The 21356-nt window shown below is 44.0% G+C and overlaps 1 protein-coding gene across 7 annotated transcripts in view; it reads right to left on the bottom strand.

Annotated features, from left to right (window-relative positions):
• The window catches only part of LOC147017737 (phospholipid-transporting ATPase ID-like), a 58113-nt gene that overhangs the window by 26610 nt on the left and 10147 nt on the right, over positions 1 to 21356 (bottom strand). For 5 of the 7 annotated variants that reach the window (XM_085847616.1, XM_085847614.1, XM_085847612.1 and 2 more), the window contains exons 2-3: positions 8664 to 8823; positions 7813 to 7884 (exon numbers count right to left, since the gene is read on the bottom strand). In XM_085847616.1, the coding sequence (XP_085703742.1) occupies positions 7813 to 7843 (31 nt within the window). In that variant the 5' untranslated portion in view covers positions 7844 to 7884; positions 8664 to 8823. The remainder of the gene's footprint in view (positions 1 to 7812; positions 7885 to 8663; positions 8824 to 21356) is intronic. The other 2 variants (XM_085847618.1, XM_085847617.1) reach the window with 1 other exon arrangement.

The raw sequence follows: 21356 nt of genomic DNA, 5'->3' as shown, positions 1-21356 counted from the left end.
CTTTTCTTGTTTTTCTTTGCAATCATTGGGGCTGTGTTTGTTTGTTTCGTTTTCCTGTGTAGTATCCATCATTTGCACCTGTTTTTGGAAATTTGTGGCTAAATGAATTAAGGATTCCTTTTCTGGTCTGTTGTTTTCTTGCTCATGTACAAATGTCATCCAATAGTCTGTTGAGCTTTTCACATACTCTGCCAATCCTCCACACTTGGTTAAGCTCCAACAAACCACCTCCTCCGCCTCATCTCGGGAAGTACAAGCTCGGTATGCATTAGTTTTTGTGGAACACCTTGTGAATAGTAATAAGTTGCCTTGTTTTGGTGTTGAGATTATTAATCTGCAATTGTGGAAAGTTTATAATTGCACAGCTATATTGAAATACTGGCACTCAAAGTTGGTTTATACTATAGCTTTGGTTTTGTTTCTTGAAGATGGGGATGATTTCAGAATTGGTCTTATTCTGCATGGGTACTCTTTACTGATTATTTTATGAATTTTTGTGTCGTGCCTGGGGTCCTCTATTCCGAAGTATTTGTAGGATGCTTCATTTTCTAGGTCATGTATTCCTGTACTTTAATAGATTGAGATGTTGTCCGTTCTTTTTTGTTTTTCTGTGTACATTTGTCAACACCAAACTCCATTTGGATGTCCACGAAATACTGCTTTACTAGTTTCAATTGATTTGCCAATTTCTTATCATTTGGTGCGGAGTTCGAGATCATCCATGTACAGTAGGTGTGCCACCTTTCTTGTTTCTTTGGTCATCTTTCTGTTGGATGTTATATTGTATCTGTGTCCTTGTTCATTGTTGAGGTTCTAAAGTGGGTCCAGAGCCAGACAAAACATGAGGGAGGAAAGACCATCACCTTGTAAGATACCACACGGTATGTTTTTTTTTTATATGTTTTTTTTATTTTTTTTTTGTAGACGGTAGAAGACAGAAAGACCACCGACCAACCTGCGGTGATCGAGTGAGAGGCGCAAAGACTCAGCCTCATTGCGGGAGATGCCAATGATCCGAAATGCCTTGGTTTCTACAGCGTGAAGCCGAGAAAGGTGGGAGGCAGGAGCACCAGCCCAGAGGGGAGAGCAGTACTCCATCAGGCTGCGGACAAAAGCTTTGTAAGTGGTCAGGAGCTCAGGTGGGCCGAGGAAGGACCTTGCACGACGGAGGATTCCCAGTCGGCGACTGGCTTTGGAGGCGAGGTTTGAAATGTGGCTTTCCCAGGAAAGGACTTCTTCCAGAGGATTGTTGAGAAAATGGATGGGGGGGGTTTCTAAACGGTCCTTTCAAAGAGACATAGTGAAAGTGTGAGATTTGTCCGGATTGAACTTTACTCCTGAGATTTCAATTTTTCCTTCCAAGTGAGGTAGTATCAGAATTGTGTTCCAGAGCTTCATTGCTTTCTCAATCAGTGTGACTATTTGGGGGTCAATTTTGTAACCTTGCATGCATTTTATATTCCATGAATGTGGGGCACCACCAAAGGCTTTTTTGTAGTCTATCCAGGCTGTGGATGGTTGATTTGTCGGAACTTGCAGTTTTTGAGAATGGTTTTGTTGAACAATAAAGTCTATAGTCCAGTAGATATGTAGAATATGAGGCCAAGATGTTCACTTCCGGAAGAAAGCATGAAAATTTGTATACAGGGGTTTTTGAGTATGCTGAATCCATTTCTAACTGGATCCACACTGGCAAACCAAGGGATCACACTAAAAAATCAAGAAATCCAAGATGGCCGCCCTACGTATTGCCGATTTTGATATTTCATCAGAACTTTGGTTCTATTTGACATAAAAACATGATCTTGGTGCTGATTTATCGGTTTTTTGGGTCAAATAATTCAATGAGATGCCTTAAAATACCATAAATGTGATTGGAACAAAATCCAAGATGACTGTCACTGTAGGTAATGTAAATATCAATCTCGTTGTTTTTTTTTCTGTTTGGCATAGAACATGATCTTATGGCTAAATATAGATTTTTAGAGACAAGAAATTCTAAACATTAAAGTAGAGAAACTGCGGACGATCTTTGCAAATAAAGGATTACCGGAGATCCTGGTCTCTGATAACGGTCCGCAGTTCATCGCAGGTGTATTTGATGAGTTTATGCGTCAAAATGGTATTCGACATCTAAGATCCGCACCGTATCATCCTGAGATGAATGCGCAGGCTGAGTCGTTTGTTAAGATGTTGAAACGGGCTTTGCGCAGGGGGGGGGGGGGTGTTGCACCTGTGCAGACAGTGGTCGATGTCTTTTTGCTCGATTACAGGAACGCGATTCATCCTGTCACGGGTGATTCGCCGCCATTCGTCTCTATGGACGGGCATTGCGGTCCAGACTGGATTTGCTGCGACCTGGAGGGTCGGGGAGTGGGGCGGTGTCGCGTCCGACGCTGCTGCGCGGTTTCGATGTGGGGCAGCGGGTAATGGTGCACGATTATTTCCACAGTTCCAAATGGGTGCCGGCTGTGGTCTCGGTGGTACTGGGGCCGGCGAATTGCATGGTGCGGACTGATAGTGGGGAGGTGTGGAAGCAGCACGTGGACCAAATGCATGATCGTTGTCCAGCGTCACCCCCCCCCCCCGGGCCGAACGATGAGGGACCCCACCTGTAATGTCGCCGGGGCCAGACGTATCGCCAGGGCCAGATGTGCCGAGGCCCAGCGGGTCTTCACCTGATTCTGTCCTGGCCGGGGACGTCGGGCAGGCTGGTCGGCCAGGGGCGGTTGTTATTGCGGATGGCGCGAGTCCGGCGAGGGTGTCACCTCGACCGAGCCGGGAGGCGTCTGAGCCTGGGCTGTCTGGCGGCGCTGCCCGTCCGAGGCGGGTCAGGGTGCGGCGCGGTACTTGGAGAATTATGAGTGTTGATTGGTTTTGGCTGGTCATGTTATGATTGTCCTTTCATCTTTTGACTTGTCATTTTACGAGGGGAGGAGCGTGCTGTATCACGTGATTGGGTTTTCGTATATCATGACTCGCACGCTAGGGGTGGCAGGAATGTACATCCGGACGCGCAATAAAGCGGAGTTGATGCTGATGCTCTTGCTTCTCGTGTTCCACTGCACCTCGTACACTCTAGTTAAGAGCTTTGGTGTGCCAAGAAAGGACTTCGCATGATGCAGGATACCCAGTTGGCAAATGCCTTAGGAAGCCAGCTTGGAAATGAGGCTTCACCAAGAAACATCATGGCAGATAGTGAGACCCAAAAGTTTGCTAGAAAGGACTTCAAGAGGATTGTTGAGAAAGTGGATGGGGAGGTTTTTCAGACCATCCTTTTGGAGAGACTTCGTGAGAGTGTGAGATTTATCAGGATTGAAAGGCATGTTCCAAATATTTGACCAGCTTGTGATTTTATCCAGGTCTGCAGAGAGTGGAGACACTGCTGCTTGCCGATCTGAGGGATGATAGATGGCAGTGGGTGGAGTCATCAGCAAAGACATAAAGAGGATTTTCCAGAGAATCGGAGAGATCATTGATGAAGACTAGAAAAAGCACAAGGCCCAGAATTCTGCCTTGAGGAACTCCAGCCTGGACAGGAAGAGGAGATGAGAGAATTCCATTAAGAGCTACTCGACTGACAGGAGAGGAAATCCACGAGCCATGAGTGGAGATTACCTTGGATGCCACAAGAAGAGAGTTTGGTGAGCAGTGCAGGATGCCAGACCTTGTCGAGAGCTCACGGTATGTCAAGGGAGATGGCTCTGATCTCACGCCTGGCAGAGAGGACATCCATTCATCCATTGTTGGGAAAGCAGAAGCAGCATGTCCAGGCTGGAGTGACCTGGTCTGAATCCAAATTGATGATCAGAGATCAAGCATTTGGAGAAGAGAAAGGATTTAATGTCAGAAGCGATGATAAATTCCCCAACCTTACTGATTGGTAGCAGGCTGATTGGTCTGTCGTTGGAGGGATCCATTTTTGCACCTTTTCATGTATAGTGGTAATGTTTGATGATTTCCAGGCAGATGACATATGACCATGAGCAAATGAGAGGGTGAATAGAACAAAGAGGGTGAGCAAGAGCAACAGAGCAGCTTTTTGGACATGTGCGATGATGCCGTCTGGTCCGGTTGCAGACTCAGAGTCAAGGTTTGACAGCAAACTCTTCACCTTGTCAGCGAAAAAAGGGGCAGAGTCCAGGAATCGCTGGGTGCGACTGGGTAATGTGGATACAGAAAGCGATGGGTTTGGGACACAAGATTTAGAAGGAAACACAGAATTGAGGCGTTCAGCCTTTTCATGGGCAGTGTCAGCTGTGCAGCCATTTGAGAGAAGGGAAGGGATGGAGAGGGAACATCCACCAGAAACAGACTTAACCAGATGCCACCAGAATTTGGAGGAGGGACACAGGTTTAAGAGTTCAATCTTGAGATAAGAAACATGTTGTTTCATGGCTCTCCTGAGGGTAGACACAAACATGTTCCAAGCTTTGTGGAAGGAACTGAGATTGCCTTCAGTTGATTTGCCTTCCATGAGGAGAAGGCAAGTTGTTTCAGGGCAACTGCCTCACCACAGGCTTCACTGTACCATGGGCAGGAGGAAGGGCATGACAACTGAAGATCTGTGCATGGAGAGAGCAAATTTCTTTGAAAACACTCCCAGGATAAGTTGATGTCGGAGAAAGTAGAAATGGGAGACCAGGCGAGAAGTTTGATGGCTGCTTGAAGTCCCTGACAGTCAGCCCAAGTGAAATTCCAGATTCGTCGGTGCTGAAGTGGCTCTCTGGTAACGGCCAGAGAGATATCCACTTTAACAAGCAAATGGTCAGATGAACCGATTGAAACAGAAGAAGAACAGCAGACATTTGCAGGGAAATTGTTCATAACCAAATCCAGAAGAGATAATGTCCTGTTGACTGAAATCCATGTCGGTAAGTTGACAGATTGTGCAAGTCTAAAAGAGTCACAGAAGTCCTTTGCTGAAGTGTCATGACAGGTGAGAAAGGTACCCACACCCAGCCAACTGGTATGATGACAATTGACATCAGCACATATGAGGAAGAGAGAGTTGCGATGAGTAGAAAGAAGTTGGTCTATGTTGGTGGCAAACGAGATGTAAATGGAGTCATCACTGTTTGGTGGGCAGTATAACATGCATCTAAACAAGAGGTGAGTGCAGATAAGAGGGGAAGCCGTAGCCAGAGGTACTCATGGGGGTGTGGTGGAGTGAGGGCAGTGCACGGAGAGTGAGGAATAGAGTGTTTGATGAAGAGAGCAACTCCACTGCCAGGATGAGGCTCAGGTCTATCATACCGGAGGAGAGAGTAACCAAGGGGAGTTACGAAGGAGTCAGAGACATCTTGAAGGAGGAACGTTTCTGTTAAGCAGATTCTATCTGGTTTGCCATGGTAACCTGTATGAAGGGATCTGTCAGTTTTGAGCGAAGGCTCCAGATGTTTAAGGTCCACAATGTTAAGGAAGAGGGAGGGGAGGAGAGGAGATGTTGGGTACAAGATAGGGTAGGGGAGAGGGAGGGTAAGATGAGGGAGGAGAGGAGGAGGTAGGTACACCTGTTGGCAGTGTGTATGAGAATGCAGAAAAGCTAGGGGACACAGCAGGGTGAGGGGAAGGAGGACAAAAGGCGAAGTGGTGATGGGATGAGGCAGAGTGGGGAGTAATATAAGAGGGAGCAGAGGCAAGCGGAAGATTGGAGCAGGGGGAGGAAGGAGATGCTACAGAGGGTGGGGGAGGGGGGCCGCCTTGTGGCGGCGGGGGGCGAGTTTAAGGAGAAAGGTGTGGGGGGGGAGGGGGGAGCTTGGAGGAAGAAGAGCGAAGTGTGCTTTGAGGAGAGAAAGGGTGGCTGCTTGGAGAGGGAAGCTTTGAGAGGGAGGGGAGATGATGAGAGGATGCACGGCCACGGGGGAGGAGGGAGAGGAGGGAGAGGGTGGGGAGAGGGGGAGGATGAAATTGTGGTGGTGTGGTGAAGACGGGAGTGGGCAGGGGAGGTACAAAATTTGAGTGGGTGAAAGGGGGGGGTGATGAGGGGAAAGAAAGAGAATGTTTGAGATGTTGAGGAGTGTACTGACCAGATTGACAGACCAGGTGGAGCAAAGCTCATTTTCCATTGGTTCGAGAAAGTATATAATTAGTAGACAGTAGTTTCACCAAACTGCTTCTCCATGGTAGAGGGTAGCCAACGTTTCCTCTGACGGTAAATCACTCGGCCGTCCTAAACAATGAATAGTGGAAATGTTGAGAGCACAGGCATAAACTGGTGTAACTAATTCATCGGGGAGGTAATGCAGGATTTGGACGGGAGGACCTTCTCAGAATTATTCCTTTCAGGTGGCGCCTGTGGTTACTTAGCAACTTGTCGTGTCACGGAGTTATCTGCGGCTCGTCAGCTTCAGAGTCAAAATTCGGGAAGCGGGTTGGAGAGGCCACTTGTGACCTGGCAGGCAAACCCGCAGCAAGACACTTACGGACAAAATAAAGATCGACGAATGGATACTTCTTACTTTCAACTGAAAAAATCAAAGATAAGTTTGTGACTTATCATTTGAAATAATTGGAGATATGAATGCAACTCAATTTGAATAAATTTGTTTTTTGAAAAAATAAATAAATAAAACAAAATGGATGTTTGTTCGACGAGCAATGGCTGGGCTTGTGTGGTTATACACACCACTTGGATGTGCCAACATCGCCAAATGACAGTCGGCAACACCACGCATCTATTGATACAGTAACAGCATTAAACGATGACAAACGAGTGGAAACAATAAAAAATAAAATGAATAACTCCACCCTTGTACCAGAAGAATGGAAGATCAGTTAAAAAAAAAAAATAAACACATTCTGGTTTCTACAAAACACAGGATGGACAGACTACAAAATAGATTTGATTTGCAAAGGGCCATCCATCAGCTTTGTCACAGGGCATACAACTACAAAGGTGCATGAACATGGGTGTGGTGCAACCATGGGTGGGGTTTAGGGGTCTCGAATGTGGGATAAAATTGTCTGACTGGATTAGCACGACCGGCAGTGCATTGCAGTAGACTGATTGACACTCTTGCACCCTCACCCAGTCATCTTGATTTTGTACTTTTATATTTTGTGGACCTATGTTACTTACTCATTTGGCCGGTAGCCTAAGGCCACCTCCACCAACCCACTCACCCCCCTGCCAAGGACAATCCTGGTTGTGCCCCTGTACGTAAGTGTGCGACTATTTCCATGATGGCATGCTCGGAGCAAAGTACAAAACCAAATCGATCGGTTAAACAAACCGATCGTGGATCGCAGTGTTTGACGTTTGACTAGCAGTCCCCAACACAAACAAATCCAACAACCAAAAAAAAAAAGGTTCAAAACAAATCAGTCTGCAAGCTTGTGATACAACATGGTTTTGTATCGTTTTCTTTCTTTATCTGTAGAAATGATTACTGTACAGGAAGGAACACCAAGATACCGTCGGAAAGTCAGTGTGCAGATATGAAAAAGCCATTGCCATTTCCAAAGGAAATCAATTAGACAGGAGCAAAAAGGAACTCGATAACAATACAAATGCCACTTTGCCTTCTCGGATGAGACAAGCTTACCAACATAATTGGACACTTGAGCAAAGACTACCTCTTCAAAGATAAGGTGAAAACAATACAGTGCAAACCATATATATATATATATATATATATATATATATATATATATATATATATATATATATATATATATATATATATATATATATATATATATATATATATCTCACACACACACACAAACAAACACGCAAGAGCAATGCGAAAGAACAACTTGCATAACCCAAGCAACGGAAACCATCCGACTGGCTGTGAGCAGAATTACCTGGCGGTCTGTTCTCTTCACAAAGGTTCATCGCCACAGCCGTCACGTGCAGGCAGGCCCATGGGAAGTCATCTGAGCAATGGCGAATCGAAGGGGACGGGAGGAATGTTAGTTAAGTACACGGAGAAAGGTGTGGGATCATGCATAGTAATATGGAAAAGGGACGGAGGAGTCGTAACAGAAGAGAAAACAACATTCATAACCATGCCAAGTGCAGGGACAGAGATTAAAATCATGCCGTCTGGATAGCGGAGACAAACAATCCAGGTGGAACAGTAAGCGCCGCTCCGCACACGTCGCACTCCAGGCTACCTCTGCGCAAGGGTGAGTGACGGTCGTGGAGATTACAAGTCTTCCCTCCGCTCGTACGTACAGAGTCAGCGGATCGTCCCCTCAATAAGAGTAGTGATACGGGAAGGTTAAATCGTTTCGATTTTTACAAGCCGGTACAGGAAGGCACAAAAAGTCAGATGACCATGAGAACTTGATGTCCGTCAATACGAGACGAGCAAAGGGTAATTAATCAGATTAAATCGGAGCTCAAAATATCCTGTTGTTGCTGTTTTCTACAATCATTTAGTTATACAAAGTCTAGGCTCATGAAGGAGCCAAACCCAGAGCAGAATGAACACAATGGAAAGCGGGGAACTCACGCATGGCAGGGTAGAGGGACACTTGGAGGAAGAATGGGTGACAGGAAGGACACAAAGGATGTACAAAGCTGAATGCAAGTTCGAATAGCAAGAATGGGGCTGAAAGAAGGAGAATATATGTGTCGCTTGAAAGGAAGGATTGGACTTGGGTAGGGTTAATTAGAGTAGAAAACATCATGAGCATGAATGGGAGATGACCTGAGGTGGTGGTGAAAAGCCATAATCGAAGTCCTGGAGAGAAGAGTGAGATTGAACAAAGTGAGGAAGTTGGCTCCACAGGAGGAAGAAAAGAGGAACAAATGAGTGGAAGCGAGTGGTGATCCTGGATTTTGGATTTCACCAGAAGTTGATTATAAACCTGGGAGGAGGTGGGGGGAGGAGTTAAACCTTACCTTTTAAAAGTGAAAAGTAAACATCCCACATCACTCTCAAACAGAAAATTGCTCAACCAACGAGGTTTATAAAATGGATTATTCTAAACTCCGACACAAAGGTAGTCTCGTAAACTCGGAATGATAAAAAAAGGACATTATTGGCAAATGTTGAGACGGCGGCAAAATTTAGCACTTAAACAAAAGTACCAAATGAACGGCAAACTGAAAAAAAGAAAAGAAAACAAAAACCAATCATTTTGTGAACAAGCAAATTATACTGTTCATGAGAAAAAGATATGAGTATCCAGGAATCCGATCAAAAGCCATTCAACATTGACATTCTCTTCCCATGAAACTCTCAAATGTTCATTTACACTTGATGGGACGACTGGACACACCGATATCTTGTTGGATTTTCATTCAAATTCCATGGCCCTCTAATAGAGAAGAACGCTCCGCACACAGGTGAACACACAATACAGTTGTGATAATCCATGAACTACAAAACAAACAAACAAACAAACAAACAAATCAATCTTTTCGAAATCACTGGAAGAAACCAAAACCATAAATGCACACCAGCAATAATATGTGTGACAGCTCGGGGTTATCGCACGAGAAACGTGACGTTCGCAAATCGAGAGAAATTCCCTCGCAAATTCAATCCGATCCTTCGACCGAGAGCAAGGGAAATGAAATTTGTTTGAGTCTGAGAAAAAACAAATTGCAATGCATCGCACAGTGTGAACTCGAACTTGTGAGCACCAGCTGCCTCCAGAAAAAATTATACTGTACAGTACATCAAATATTGGTTCAATGTATAGGGACAAATGGAGAGCTCAACGCACGACCTTTACCACGCAGATGCGCCAAAAATTATTCAATACAATCAAGGTTCTCCCCCCCCCCCCCAACGTGCTAAACTAGCCAATGGGAAACAAAGAAAAAGGATGAACTACCGTATAAAACACTCGCAACAATGCACGATTGTGATACCCATTTGAATTTCATGAAGGACTGCACACAATTCACAAACACGAGTTATTATACTTCACTGGACATCGCGCGAGGAACAATGTATGTTACCACAAATCATTCAGGTGCCAAGTCCACCGGCATCAATTGGTGGATGGTTAATATCCCATTGTCCTTCACGAAGAGTAGGCAAGCTATCGCCAGCACCCAAACACCAATTATAAAGTCCTACTCTCACCAACGGAGATGGTGATGGTGGGGGGGGGGGCTGAGGGGCTGCATTAGCAGCACAGCCACACACCCAGCGATGATGCAAACCAGCAGCCTTAGTCTGCATGCGAAATTAATGGATGAAATTATTTGTGCTAGTCACTGAGTGGGGTTAATGAGAAAAATTAAATCACTTGAAGATGGATGGATGAATGAATGAATGGAAGAATGGGAAGAAGATTGCTTGAGACAATGGTTGAATGGGCTGGAAGTGGGTGTGATGTCAGAGTTCTAACGTTTTTGCATCGAGATGCAGTAAAAGATTGGGCCGGTTGGGATGAAACATTGTTAAAGAAGGCAGCGGCGCTTCCAACCGAAGGTGAACCACCGTAGATCTACTCGGCTAATTTGAGTAATAAGTAAGAGCAGACTCGGTCTCAGGCCAATAGACTGTACATACACAGTCTGTGGTTATAATTAATAAAAGTAATAAATAAATAAATAAAAACAAATATAAATAATAAAAAAACAAAAAAACAAATATATCCTGGGTAGGCAGGACAGCTTAAAAAATATGTACAACATCCTTTAAGCTGTCTAGCCTGCGTTTGAATAACAAACCAGTGACAAGCTATTATCGTGGTATTTTATCAAATAACTATAAATAAATGGCCTATCACACATCAATCGGAAACGCATGAAGCCGTGGGACTCGTGTGCCAGCAAAGGTGGTTTGCGAACATTAAATATCTCATGGTGTCTTTTGCAAAAAGTAAGCAAGTTGTCACCAATTCCAAACAAATTAAAATCCTGACAAAATGACCTTCTGAACGTCGGGCCTGACCAGCCAGTTGATGAAATGCTTAGGGCAAAACACAACAAAACAAAGGTAACTAGAAGGACACTCGGTAGATCGCATACCTCCGCCATGTAATGCCTGATCCATGAGAACATATCGGGCCCAATACGTTTTTGAAATATAACGCTATACAGTACTATATCGTTTTTGGCCCAATCTCTCAATGGTGAAGAATCACTTAAAAAAATTCTGGTAGTCAGATCCGGATACGGATCTTCACCAAACTCCAATGAGTTTGTCCTTGTCACACACCCAACCTGTCCATAAAATGTCATCCGAATCCGTCCACAACTTTTTGAGATATCCTGTACACAAACAAACAAACAAACAAACAAACAGAAAGGGGTGAAAACATAACCTCCTTCACCTTCAGTGGCAGAGGAGAAAAAGACATAAAACATCACATGGCCCCTGTGGTTTTAGCAATTTTGCTGTGCGGAGTTAAAGGGCGAGCTCATGTTTACAAGATTTATGTCGATGCATTACTGACTGGAGGGGTCACGTGACATGGAAGGTTGCATGCGATTGGGTTATTCAGTAATGAATATTGATGACATGGGTCACGTGACATGACATGATGTTTCGATTGGGAACGGAAATTTCACACAGTAGGCATTCAATATTCATGCATTTTGGGGAGACATAATGAATTACACAAACAGTGTAACATTTAATAATATTTATTTATGTATAAAAGTAATTCTATATAACTGTAGACTATAATTTAAAAAAAAAAAAAACTAATTCAGTTGAAATCGACGGAAGGTTAAATCTGATCAGTTTTTGTAAACTCGACTTGAAGGTGGTTGGGATGAAAATGAAGAGGAATCAGAATTTAAATTTTTTATTTTTTTATTTTCATGAAGGATGCTTCATGGTAAAGGTATGAAAAAAAATAGAACAAGATGGGTAAATGCATGTGTGAGAAATGGTTGAGGACGTGTTCAATACCAGGGTTTTGGTTTTTTTTTTTTTAATTATGTGTTTATGTATACCATCATTCATTATCAGTGTGCCAAGTCTGAACAAGATCGGTCCAGACACGTCCGAGATATGGCTGCGGACAGACGAATGCACGGCACCCAATCCATAAGCAACCGTTTCGGACAAAGTACAACAGGGGCTAAAAAGATTCCACGGCTAACCCCACGACGAGGTAATAATTGGGGCAGTTAGAGGAAAAGGTAGATATAGATTCGACTCAATGAAAATACAATTTTCAAGCGAAAGTAAGAGTTGAGATTACGAGGATGGATGCTTTTGTCAATCACAGAGTTCAGACACAATGATGACTGCCAATTTAAATGTAGTAAACAAAAAAGAAAGCCAATGTGACCAGTATACACCTCTTCTTTCATACAGCTCAAACATAGGATCTACGAAGCAAAAGTTACTGTCTTCGGTTCGTCGTGAGTGTGTGACACCAGCTTTTGTAGCTGCTGCCATCGCCTTTCCGGGTGGTGAGACGGACAGTCCTGCACAAGACGATCTGCAGGCTGAAGGGTGCCACACTCACCTGAGGCGATTCCGCTAATCCTCAAACGAACACGTTGCTGCTAAAGCGGCTGATCAAGCGGCACCATTTATTTGGAGGTGGCGTAGTCACATTCTGGAAGTTTAGTGGGAATGAGGAAATATTGCAGATGGCCACCTGGTTGGTTTGTTTGCCACTGGTTCATTTTTCCAGGTGTGTCTGCTGAAACCGTCATCTGATTTGGTTAGGTTTGAGCCCCTCAAATGAAGGGTTTACAAGAAGGCAATTCTTCCACGAGTTTATTCTGCTATGAGTGTTCTCGGTTGTTATAAGATTTGGTAGCTACTTGTCTGGTAATAGCTGTACACTTGACTTGATGGAGGTGAATGCCAGCAATAACTAGGAGGTACTCAGTGGATGTGTGCCACCGACATCTGACAATGGCCCTCAAAGATACATTGAAGTGTACATAAACCTTCTGTTTTGGAATGGCTTCTGCTCCAGGCAGAGACACGGGACACGGGCACCATTGTTGGTTGGGGAAGCTTAACGTTGAAAATCTCGGCTGAGATAGTTTTCAACTTCCTTGAGGGTCTTTGTTTGCATACAGAATGGCAAGATGAGCACAGGCAAATTTGGTAGCTGTTACCGAAGGGAAGTCTGACATACACACACTGAACAACACAAATGGTGTCAGGACAGTGCCATGGGGAAGTAGGTCCGACTGGACTGTCCCCATTCAGGAGAACCCAGAAACAGTGGTTGTAAATAAGTTGGACGAAGTAGACCAGATGGTGGTCTTGAAGTATATACTTCAAACAATAAACTTAATTACTACAAACCCAAGTGGTAACATTGTCTCACTGATCCATTATGAACAGATTATTGAATTTATCCATCTTGGACAGAAACAATAAGAGCATGACAATAAGTCGTGCAGACTCTGAAAGAAAATGCTTCACAAGAACATTGCATGGTTCCTGCTTTCCACATTCTCATTGAAAAGGGTTTGCAATTGAACAGCGCTAAATGGAGAGGAGAATAGAGAATACACACAGTCACTGCAGGCTCATAAAAGTGGAAATAAATGGCAAAGAAAATGAAGTGAAAAAAATAGCCGAGAGTAACAAAGACTGAGCAAAAGATTGGAGGTTAAACTGACTCTCTTGCTTGTGATTACCAGTTTAAGGAAGATTAAATACAACTGAAAGCAGAACAGAAGAACACAAGGTGTTAAACTGCCTCGAGAAGATGATGGACAAGGGAGAGAGGGAGAGGGAGAGAAGAGGGAGAGAAAAACAAACAGAATTAAACCGGGACACGACCGAGGTGGATCCGAACAGCTGCAATGTGTACACACTACTGTGGTCTACACCGTGGGAGTGGCGGTGAAGCAATTTTTAGGTGACAAAGTTGCCCATTGTCTATATAAAGAACACGAGACCGAGTAGCCTTTCATAGCACATTTGAAGCAAGGATTGCATCAACATTCAAAATGGAGACAGAGAGAGAGAGGCAGAGAGAGAGAGGCAGAGAGAGAGAGGCAGAGAGAGAGAGGCAGAGAGAGAGAGGCAGAGAGAGAGAGGCAGAGAGAGAGAGACATACAGAGAGAGAGAGATAGAGAGAGAGAGAGAGAGAGAGAGAGAGAGAGATACAGAGAGAGAGAGAGAGAGATACAGAGAGATACAGAGAGAGAGAGAGAGAGAGATACAGAGAGAGAGAGAGAGAGAGAGAGATACAGAGAGAGAGAGAGAGAGAGAGAGAGATACAGAGAGAGAGAGAGAGAGAGACAGAGAGAGAGAGAGAGAGAGAGAGAGAGAGAGAGAGAGAGAGAGAGAGAGAGAGAGAGAGAGAGAGAGAGAGAGAGATACAGAGAGAGAGAGAGAGAGATACAGAGAGAGAGAGAGAGAGATACAGAGAGAGAGAGAGAGAGATACAGAGAGAGAGAGAGAGAGATACAGAGAGAGAGAGAGAGAGATACAGAGAGAGAGAGAGAGAGATACAGAGAGAGAGAGAGAGAGATACAGAGAGAGAGAGAGAGAGATACAGAGAGAGAGATACAGAGAGAGAGAGATACAGAGAGAGATACAGAGAGAGAGAGATACAGAGAGAGAGAGATACAGAGAGAGAGAGATACAGAGAGAGAGAGATACAGAGAGAGAGAGATACAGAGAGAGAGAGATACAGAGAGAGAGAGATACAGAGAGAGAGATACAGAGAGAGAGAGATACAGAGAGAGAGAGATACAGAGAGAGAGAGATACAGAGAGAGAGAGAGATACAGAGAGACAGAGAGAGAGAGAGATACACAGAGAGAGAGAGAGAGAGAGAGAGAGAGAGAGAGAGAGAGAGAGAGAGAGAGAGAGAGAGAGAGAGAGATACAGAGAGAGAGATACAGAGAGAGAGAGATACAGAGAGAGAGAGATACAGAGAGAGAGAGATACAGAGAGAGAGAGAGAGAGATACAGAGAGAGAGAGAGATACAGAGAGAGAGAGAGAGAGAGAGATACAGAGAGGGAGAGAGAGAGATACAGAGAGAGAGAGAGAGACACGGAGAGACGGAGAGACTGACTTTTATGTCCTTTTATTATAAAAGTATAAAAGCATTTTGTAAGGCAAATTTAAACAGAGAAAAATTATTGAGGCACCATTTGCCTGAGGTTCATAAAAGCATCAACACATGAGAATCAAGTGCCATTTCTTAAGTCCAGGTGCTCTAGCTGGAGCACCTGTACTGTCAGATAAACAATGAAAGTTCAAGGATCAATAATATTGCGACAACTTTACAAAGAAATGTGAACTTCATTCTCAACACATTTACACAAGACACTGCACCATTTCAAGTCTTCAAACACAGGAAGACTACCCATGTTTACATGATATGCATGTTTTAGTTTTACAAGACCAGACACCATGCCTTTAAAACAGAAAAGTGCATTTTCATTTTTCTTATTCACCAATCTGGCTTTTCTAGTCTTATAAATTGCAAGGTTCGCGATTCTAATTTTAAAATTCAAAAGCAAAACCGCAGATTTGTTTCCTGTGTTGAGAGCGAGCCCATAAATAAAGATTGGAAAGGAAAAAACAATTACAAATTTCCAAAAAATGCGACTCAGGTACAGAAACAGAGGTGACAACTTCTTGCACTCAATAAACGCACGATTCATATTTTCGATACTCATACAGAAGGGGCATGAATTAGACACAGAGGGGTTAAACTTCTGTAATAAAACCTGTATGGCCAGGGCCTGATTGACCAGTCTCCAATTGAAGTCTCCCATGCAACCAACGGTCGGAGATCTATACATCACCTTCCAATTGGGAGTAAGGAAAGCTCCTGCAGGTAAAGTCTCTTTCCAATGGTTTCTTAACGGTGCCGTACAGCCCGGTAAACACACTTCTCGACAAATTCCATATATTGTTTTTTTTCCATGACGTGGAGCACACCAGACTCGTCACTGTTTGAAGAGAACACGTCATGGTGTTTTTGGGTAGTGATTGAAAGTTCAGGAAAATTTAGGCTAAAATCCACTTCTTCACTTACCCCATTCCACCCAATATTTAAATGTAGAATAGTGTGGGTTACTATCCTCATGACCTCACCTATATATTTATGTATATGTATACTCTCATTGAATGCAATCCAATTTTTTTAGAAACAGCCAGCAGGCAACCATCATTTCAAGGAAGGCTCCATAAGATCTCACTTTCTTTATTACACTATTTGTAAAGTACTTTTTGAAGGATCGGCTGGTAGATATTCCAGCAAATAATAAGTTTTGGAATAGTGGCTCATGCACAAATTTCCTGGCATCATCGGAGATCTCAAGCCGCTGCACTCCAAAAGCTTGCCAAGCATTCACAAGAGATTGATGAAACGCAGGGAGCCGAGCTCTATCAACCTGCTTTAGGTCCATGAGGAAGAGTTCCCGGTCATAGACCAACTCCTTATTACATCTTGTAATAATTTAACATTGAAAGTCCAGTATGCACTATTACAGCAATGAAAGGGTAACATACATTCCATTATAATCATATGGTGGAGACGTTTTTAAACGGAGACAGTGTGCCTGGTGGCAACCAAATGAGTCAGGCTTATGTACGATAGCCTGAGCACACTCAAGGAAGGATGGTAGATTTGGAAAGTATTCAGTCAGGTTTATATTGCGTTTCCTGGATGTATTATGTAAGAAGAGTCTTATTTGTTCAGAGGAGGTCGGACCTTGACTGGTCAGCTTCTCCATAGTTTCCACCTGACTGCTTCTGTTTGCTTCCTCCAGGTCAGATTCGTCAGTCAGTTTGTTTCCGAGTCACACAAGCTTGTGCCGTCCTGCATATCGATACTGTCGTCAGTATTGATACACGGATCTGTACTGGTTACGACGTCTATGTGCTCTTCCATTGTGGGAACATCTCTTTGTGAAGTAGCGGAAATAATCGGGGGATTTGATGAAACGGAAACACCATCAGCAGATGCAGTGATATTGCTTCCCTCGACCGTCACAGTGTTATCGACCTCCGACGACGTGGAGGTAGATAATACTTTGGGGGGGGGGGTCTCATAAAACATCCATTTTAACATTTCCTGCGTTTCCAGCTTCACCATGTGATGGACTGGGAGCAGCAACAGGGTTAACATTTGCTTCGCTATTGCCTACTGACAAGGATTCAGGGTTAACATTTACCAAAGTGACAGCATGTTCATCACTCGTGGTCTGTGTATCACCGTCAATGGACTTTCCAATAGGAGAGTTTTTAACGAGCGAAACAGTTTAATTTACTGTGATATGAAGTAAAGCGGTCTCTGTAAGGGAAACGTCTTTGTCCTCACGGGCAAGTAGGTTCAACTTGTAGGCCGTAGGTACCGGGTCCATTCCGGGGAAACATTGCAGTGACGTCGGTCACAACTGTGGGAACATGACTGACAGATTCCTCGTTTGTAAATGCTACCTTTTTCTGAGTTAAACGACCATCAGGTAAAGTCTTGCGCTTCCTTGATGAAACAATGGTGAAACCATCCCAAACATTTGTTTTGCTGTTTAGACTATCGGACTGGGAGGACTGGGCGTTATTACCAGACACAGGATTCGTTTCCTTCACAGTTGAGGAAGAAGAAGAAGACGTATCCTTGTTGACGAGGTTTGTTTCATCGTTTGACGAGGTAGCCTTTGGGCAAGATAGTTTCAAGTTTCCGAAATTACCACATTCAAAACATTTCAGGGTGTCAGTGGTTACGTATACTTGGTAATCATGATTATCAATTTTGAGTTTTAAAACAGTGTTCAACGTTCTTTCAACATTAGAGGGAGAAGTACCACATAAGCTTGTCTCCGAAAAGACATCACATGCTTCGTCCGATCGTCCTTGCTATGAAAAGGTAACATGATGATCTGAGAAACCACAGTACCATAACGAGATAATTCGGAGATCAGAGTCTGATTCTTCAGGAAAGGAGAAGCGTTCGAGATAATGACCTTGACGGCCAGTATGTCGAGAGGGGAGATGAGCACGAAATGTCCGTCATCTGTTGATTGTCCATTCGATACAATGTTGTGAACCAGTTCTGTCTCAGACACGAAGATAACCACACGTTTGTTCATTCACGAGGCTGCACGAACTTTGTCAGTACCGACTGTTTCCCGGAGCGATAAGATCCTCGATGCTGACGTCGTCGGGCGGAACCCAGACGACGCCACGTTTTCGTGTTAATGCTTCGAATGCCGCATAAAGGGAATACGAAGTCATATTTAGGAAGGGGGAGGAGGGGTGATCAAATACGAGCCGAGACAGGTTTTCAAAGGAATAAACACAGCTACAGTGAAGAAAAAAAAAACGATCAGTTTAAGGGCCGGGATGGCCGCCAACTAAAAGCTATCCACAATGAAGCGGTGGGCTCTTTCTATATAAATCAGGGAAAAAGTAAGTGAAGAGAAAATGGGGAAAAGCGAGTAGTCGTAGTAGTAGTAGTAGTAGTAGTAGTAGTAGTAGTAGTAGTAGTAGTAGTAGTAGTAGAGCTGAATCGAAAAGAAAACAGAGAAATAGCAAGGACAGATGGGTGGGATGGGGTGACGATGACGTGAGGGAAGGCCGAAGCGGTAGGTCTCACGAAGAGGGGAGGGTGGGAGCACAGATAACAATGTGAAGAAGAAACATAGAGGAATAAAAAGAGGTGAAAAACAACGTGGAAAGGGATAGAAAGGCAAAAGACAGGTTAGATGACAGATCACCAAGACCACACAGCCGCCATGACACTCCACTCGACTCACTAACAGTCAGCAGGGGGTGAGACAGACAGACAGAAAGAAAGGAGAGAGCGACACACAGCCAAAGACAGATTCAGCTTGGTGAGTGACAATAAATATCACTGATCTTTTACAAACAACAAACAAAAGAGCAATCATAGATTGCAGAACCTCACCAGGACTTGTTGTGTGGTGTATTTTGTGTGGCATTTGTGTCCTGGTGTGTTATGTGTGTTACACAATTAAATCAGAGCATGTACTCTACGAGGTGTCGAAAACGTTCCACAGGGACGTTGGTCCATGTTGACTCCAATGCCTTCCACAGTTATGTCAAGTTGTCTTCTGGTAGTGGATCTCAACTCCGAATAGCTCGTTCCATCTCGTCCCACAGATGCTCCATTGGATTGAGATCTGGTGACTGGACAGGCCACTGCAGTAAGCTGAATTCACTGTCATGTTCATGGAACCATTCCTGGACAATCCTAACCTTGTGGCATGGGACATTATCCTGCTGAAGAAATGTATTCGCAGATGAACACACTGCTGCCATGAAGGGATGCATCCGATTGGCAATGATGTTCCTGAAGATATCCTTTAGCATTCAAACATTGCTCCACTTTCATCAAGAACCCAATGTGTACCATGAAACACACCTCACACCATCACAACACCACCACCACCACCAGCCTGTAATGTTGACACATGACATGATGGATGCATGTACTCATGGGGTTTTCTCCATACCTTAGTCCTCCCATCAGCATGAAACAGCAGGAACCGGGATTCGTCAGACCAAGCAATGTTTTCCTATTCCTCCAGTGTTTTTGTTCCTTAACACACTGCAACCGCAGGTTCGTGTTTTTTTTGCTGAAATAAGTGGAAGTTTGTACAGTCGTCGGCTGCGTGTTAAGGTACGACGAGTTGTGCATTCGTTTATGGGTCTTTCGGCAAAGTTGTACCGGACTGTCAGTTGACTAACTGTAGCCTGTCTGTTGCTCTGCACAATATATGTCAGCCTCCTTTGGCCCCTCATCAATGAGCAGTTTTCAACCACTGGCCTGCAGTTGCCTGGATGTCCTCTAGGTAGTGGACCATTCTTGATACACACGGGAAACTGTTGAGCATGAAAAACCCAGCAGCGTTGCAGTTCTCGACACACTCAAACTGGTGCGCCTCGCACCATCTTCCCTACCATACTCCATTCAAAGGCACTTAAATATTTTGTCATGCCCATTCACAATCCATGTTTCAATCGTCTCAAGGCTTAAAAATCCTTCTTTAACCTGTCTATTCCCCTTCCTCCCCTTTAAGTGGATTGAAGAGGTGCCACCAAGAAGGGATCATAGCTTTCACCTGGATTCACCTGATCAGTTTATTTCATGGAAACAGCACGTCTTCCTAATATTTTGGACACCGAGTGCACGCGCACGCACGCACGCACGCACGCACGCACGCACACACACACACAAACACACGGGAAAATGAGGGACACAAAGCAACAGATTCCACACAGGTATGTCCCATGGTACGAATTAAGCAAATAACATCCCAGCATGCTTCGGGTCATCTATAAACATGCTGCACAGGCCCGGTTATCCATATTTATAGCTCGCATGGCTGGAAGAGGAACCCCCCCCCCACTCCCGCCAATGCCTCAACCTATAGAGCACGTGTGATCGCCTCATGGTTTGATGAGCATGACATTGATGTTATCCATATGGCATGGCCTTTTCAGTCAGCAGATCTGAACCCAAATGAGCATTTATGGGATATTGTCAAGGAGATGGGGATGGCCAGACAGAGGCCCCTGGAGTACCTGCGGAAAGTGGACGCAGCGACGCGCTGCTCCAGCGAATGCTCCGATACCTTACCTGGCCTGGAACGATGCCAGAGACAGCATTTTCCCCCTGCATCAAACAGGTGTGAGTTGAATAACTTTCTCATGGAAGAATGGTGCCGCATCCATCCTGCAGCATTCCAGACACTGGTGGACTCTATGGTACGGTGCATCCAGGCTACACTGGCCACACGTGGTGGCCCAACGCCTCATTAAGCGACTACATATACACATATATATATATATATATATATATATATATATATATATTTATCCATATGGCATGGCCTTTTCAGTGACCAGATCTGAACCCAAATGAGCATTTATGGGATATTGTCAAGGAGATGGGGATGGCCAGACGGAGGCCCCTGGAGTACCTGCGGAAAGTGGACGCAGCATATATATATATATATATATATATATATATATATATATATATATATATATATATATATATATATATATATATATATATATATATATATATATATATATATATATATATATATATATATATATACACACACACACACACACACCTGATAGCTCACAAAATAAAGAGGCAAAAGGCTGTCCAACGAATGCAAGACAATGTCATTTAACCCGAGCTGGCACAGCTGTGCCATCTATGTACGTACGTTTCCAATGACTTGAATATGTGGTGCAAAATAGCTAGTTGTCAAAATTTCACTACTTACCTAATTCACTTACAATTCACATCTGAACATGCAGGCAATCGTTTTACTTGGCCGAATACATAAAAACAAGGCACGTATGACAATCAAAAACAAACAGGAAAATAACACACAAGTTTCATAAGCGAATACAAGAAATACTTGACGCAAGACACTAACTCCACCGAGAACCACGTCAACAGCCACAGACCCCTTCACTCCAAACTTGCTTTCCAAAAACTTGTGC

The sequence above is a fragment of the Eptatretus burgeri genome, chromosome 11 (assembly GCF_056783735.1).
Source record: "Eptatretus burgeri isolate ZD-2024b chromosome 11, Ebu_testis_v1, whole genome shotgun sequence".
NCBI lineage: Eukaryota > Metazoa > Chordata > Myxini > Myxiniformes > Myxinidae > Eptatretus > Eptatretus burgeri.
Note: the sequence above shows the minus strand (reverse complement) of the source record. Positions and strands in the feature narration are given on the sequence as shown.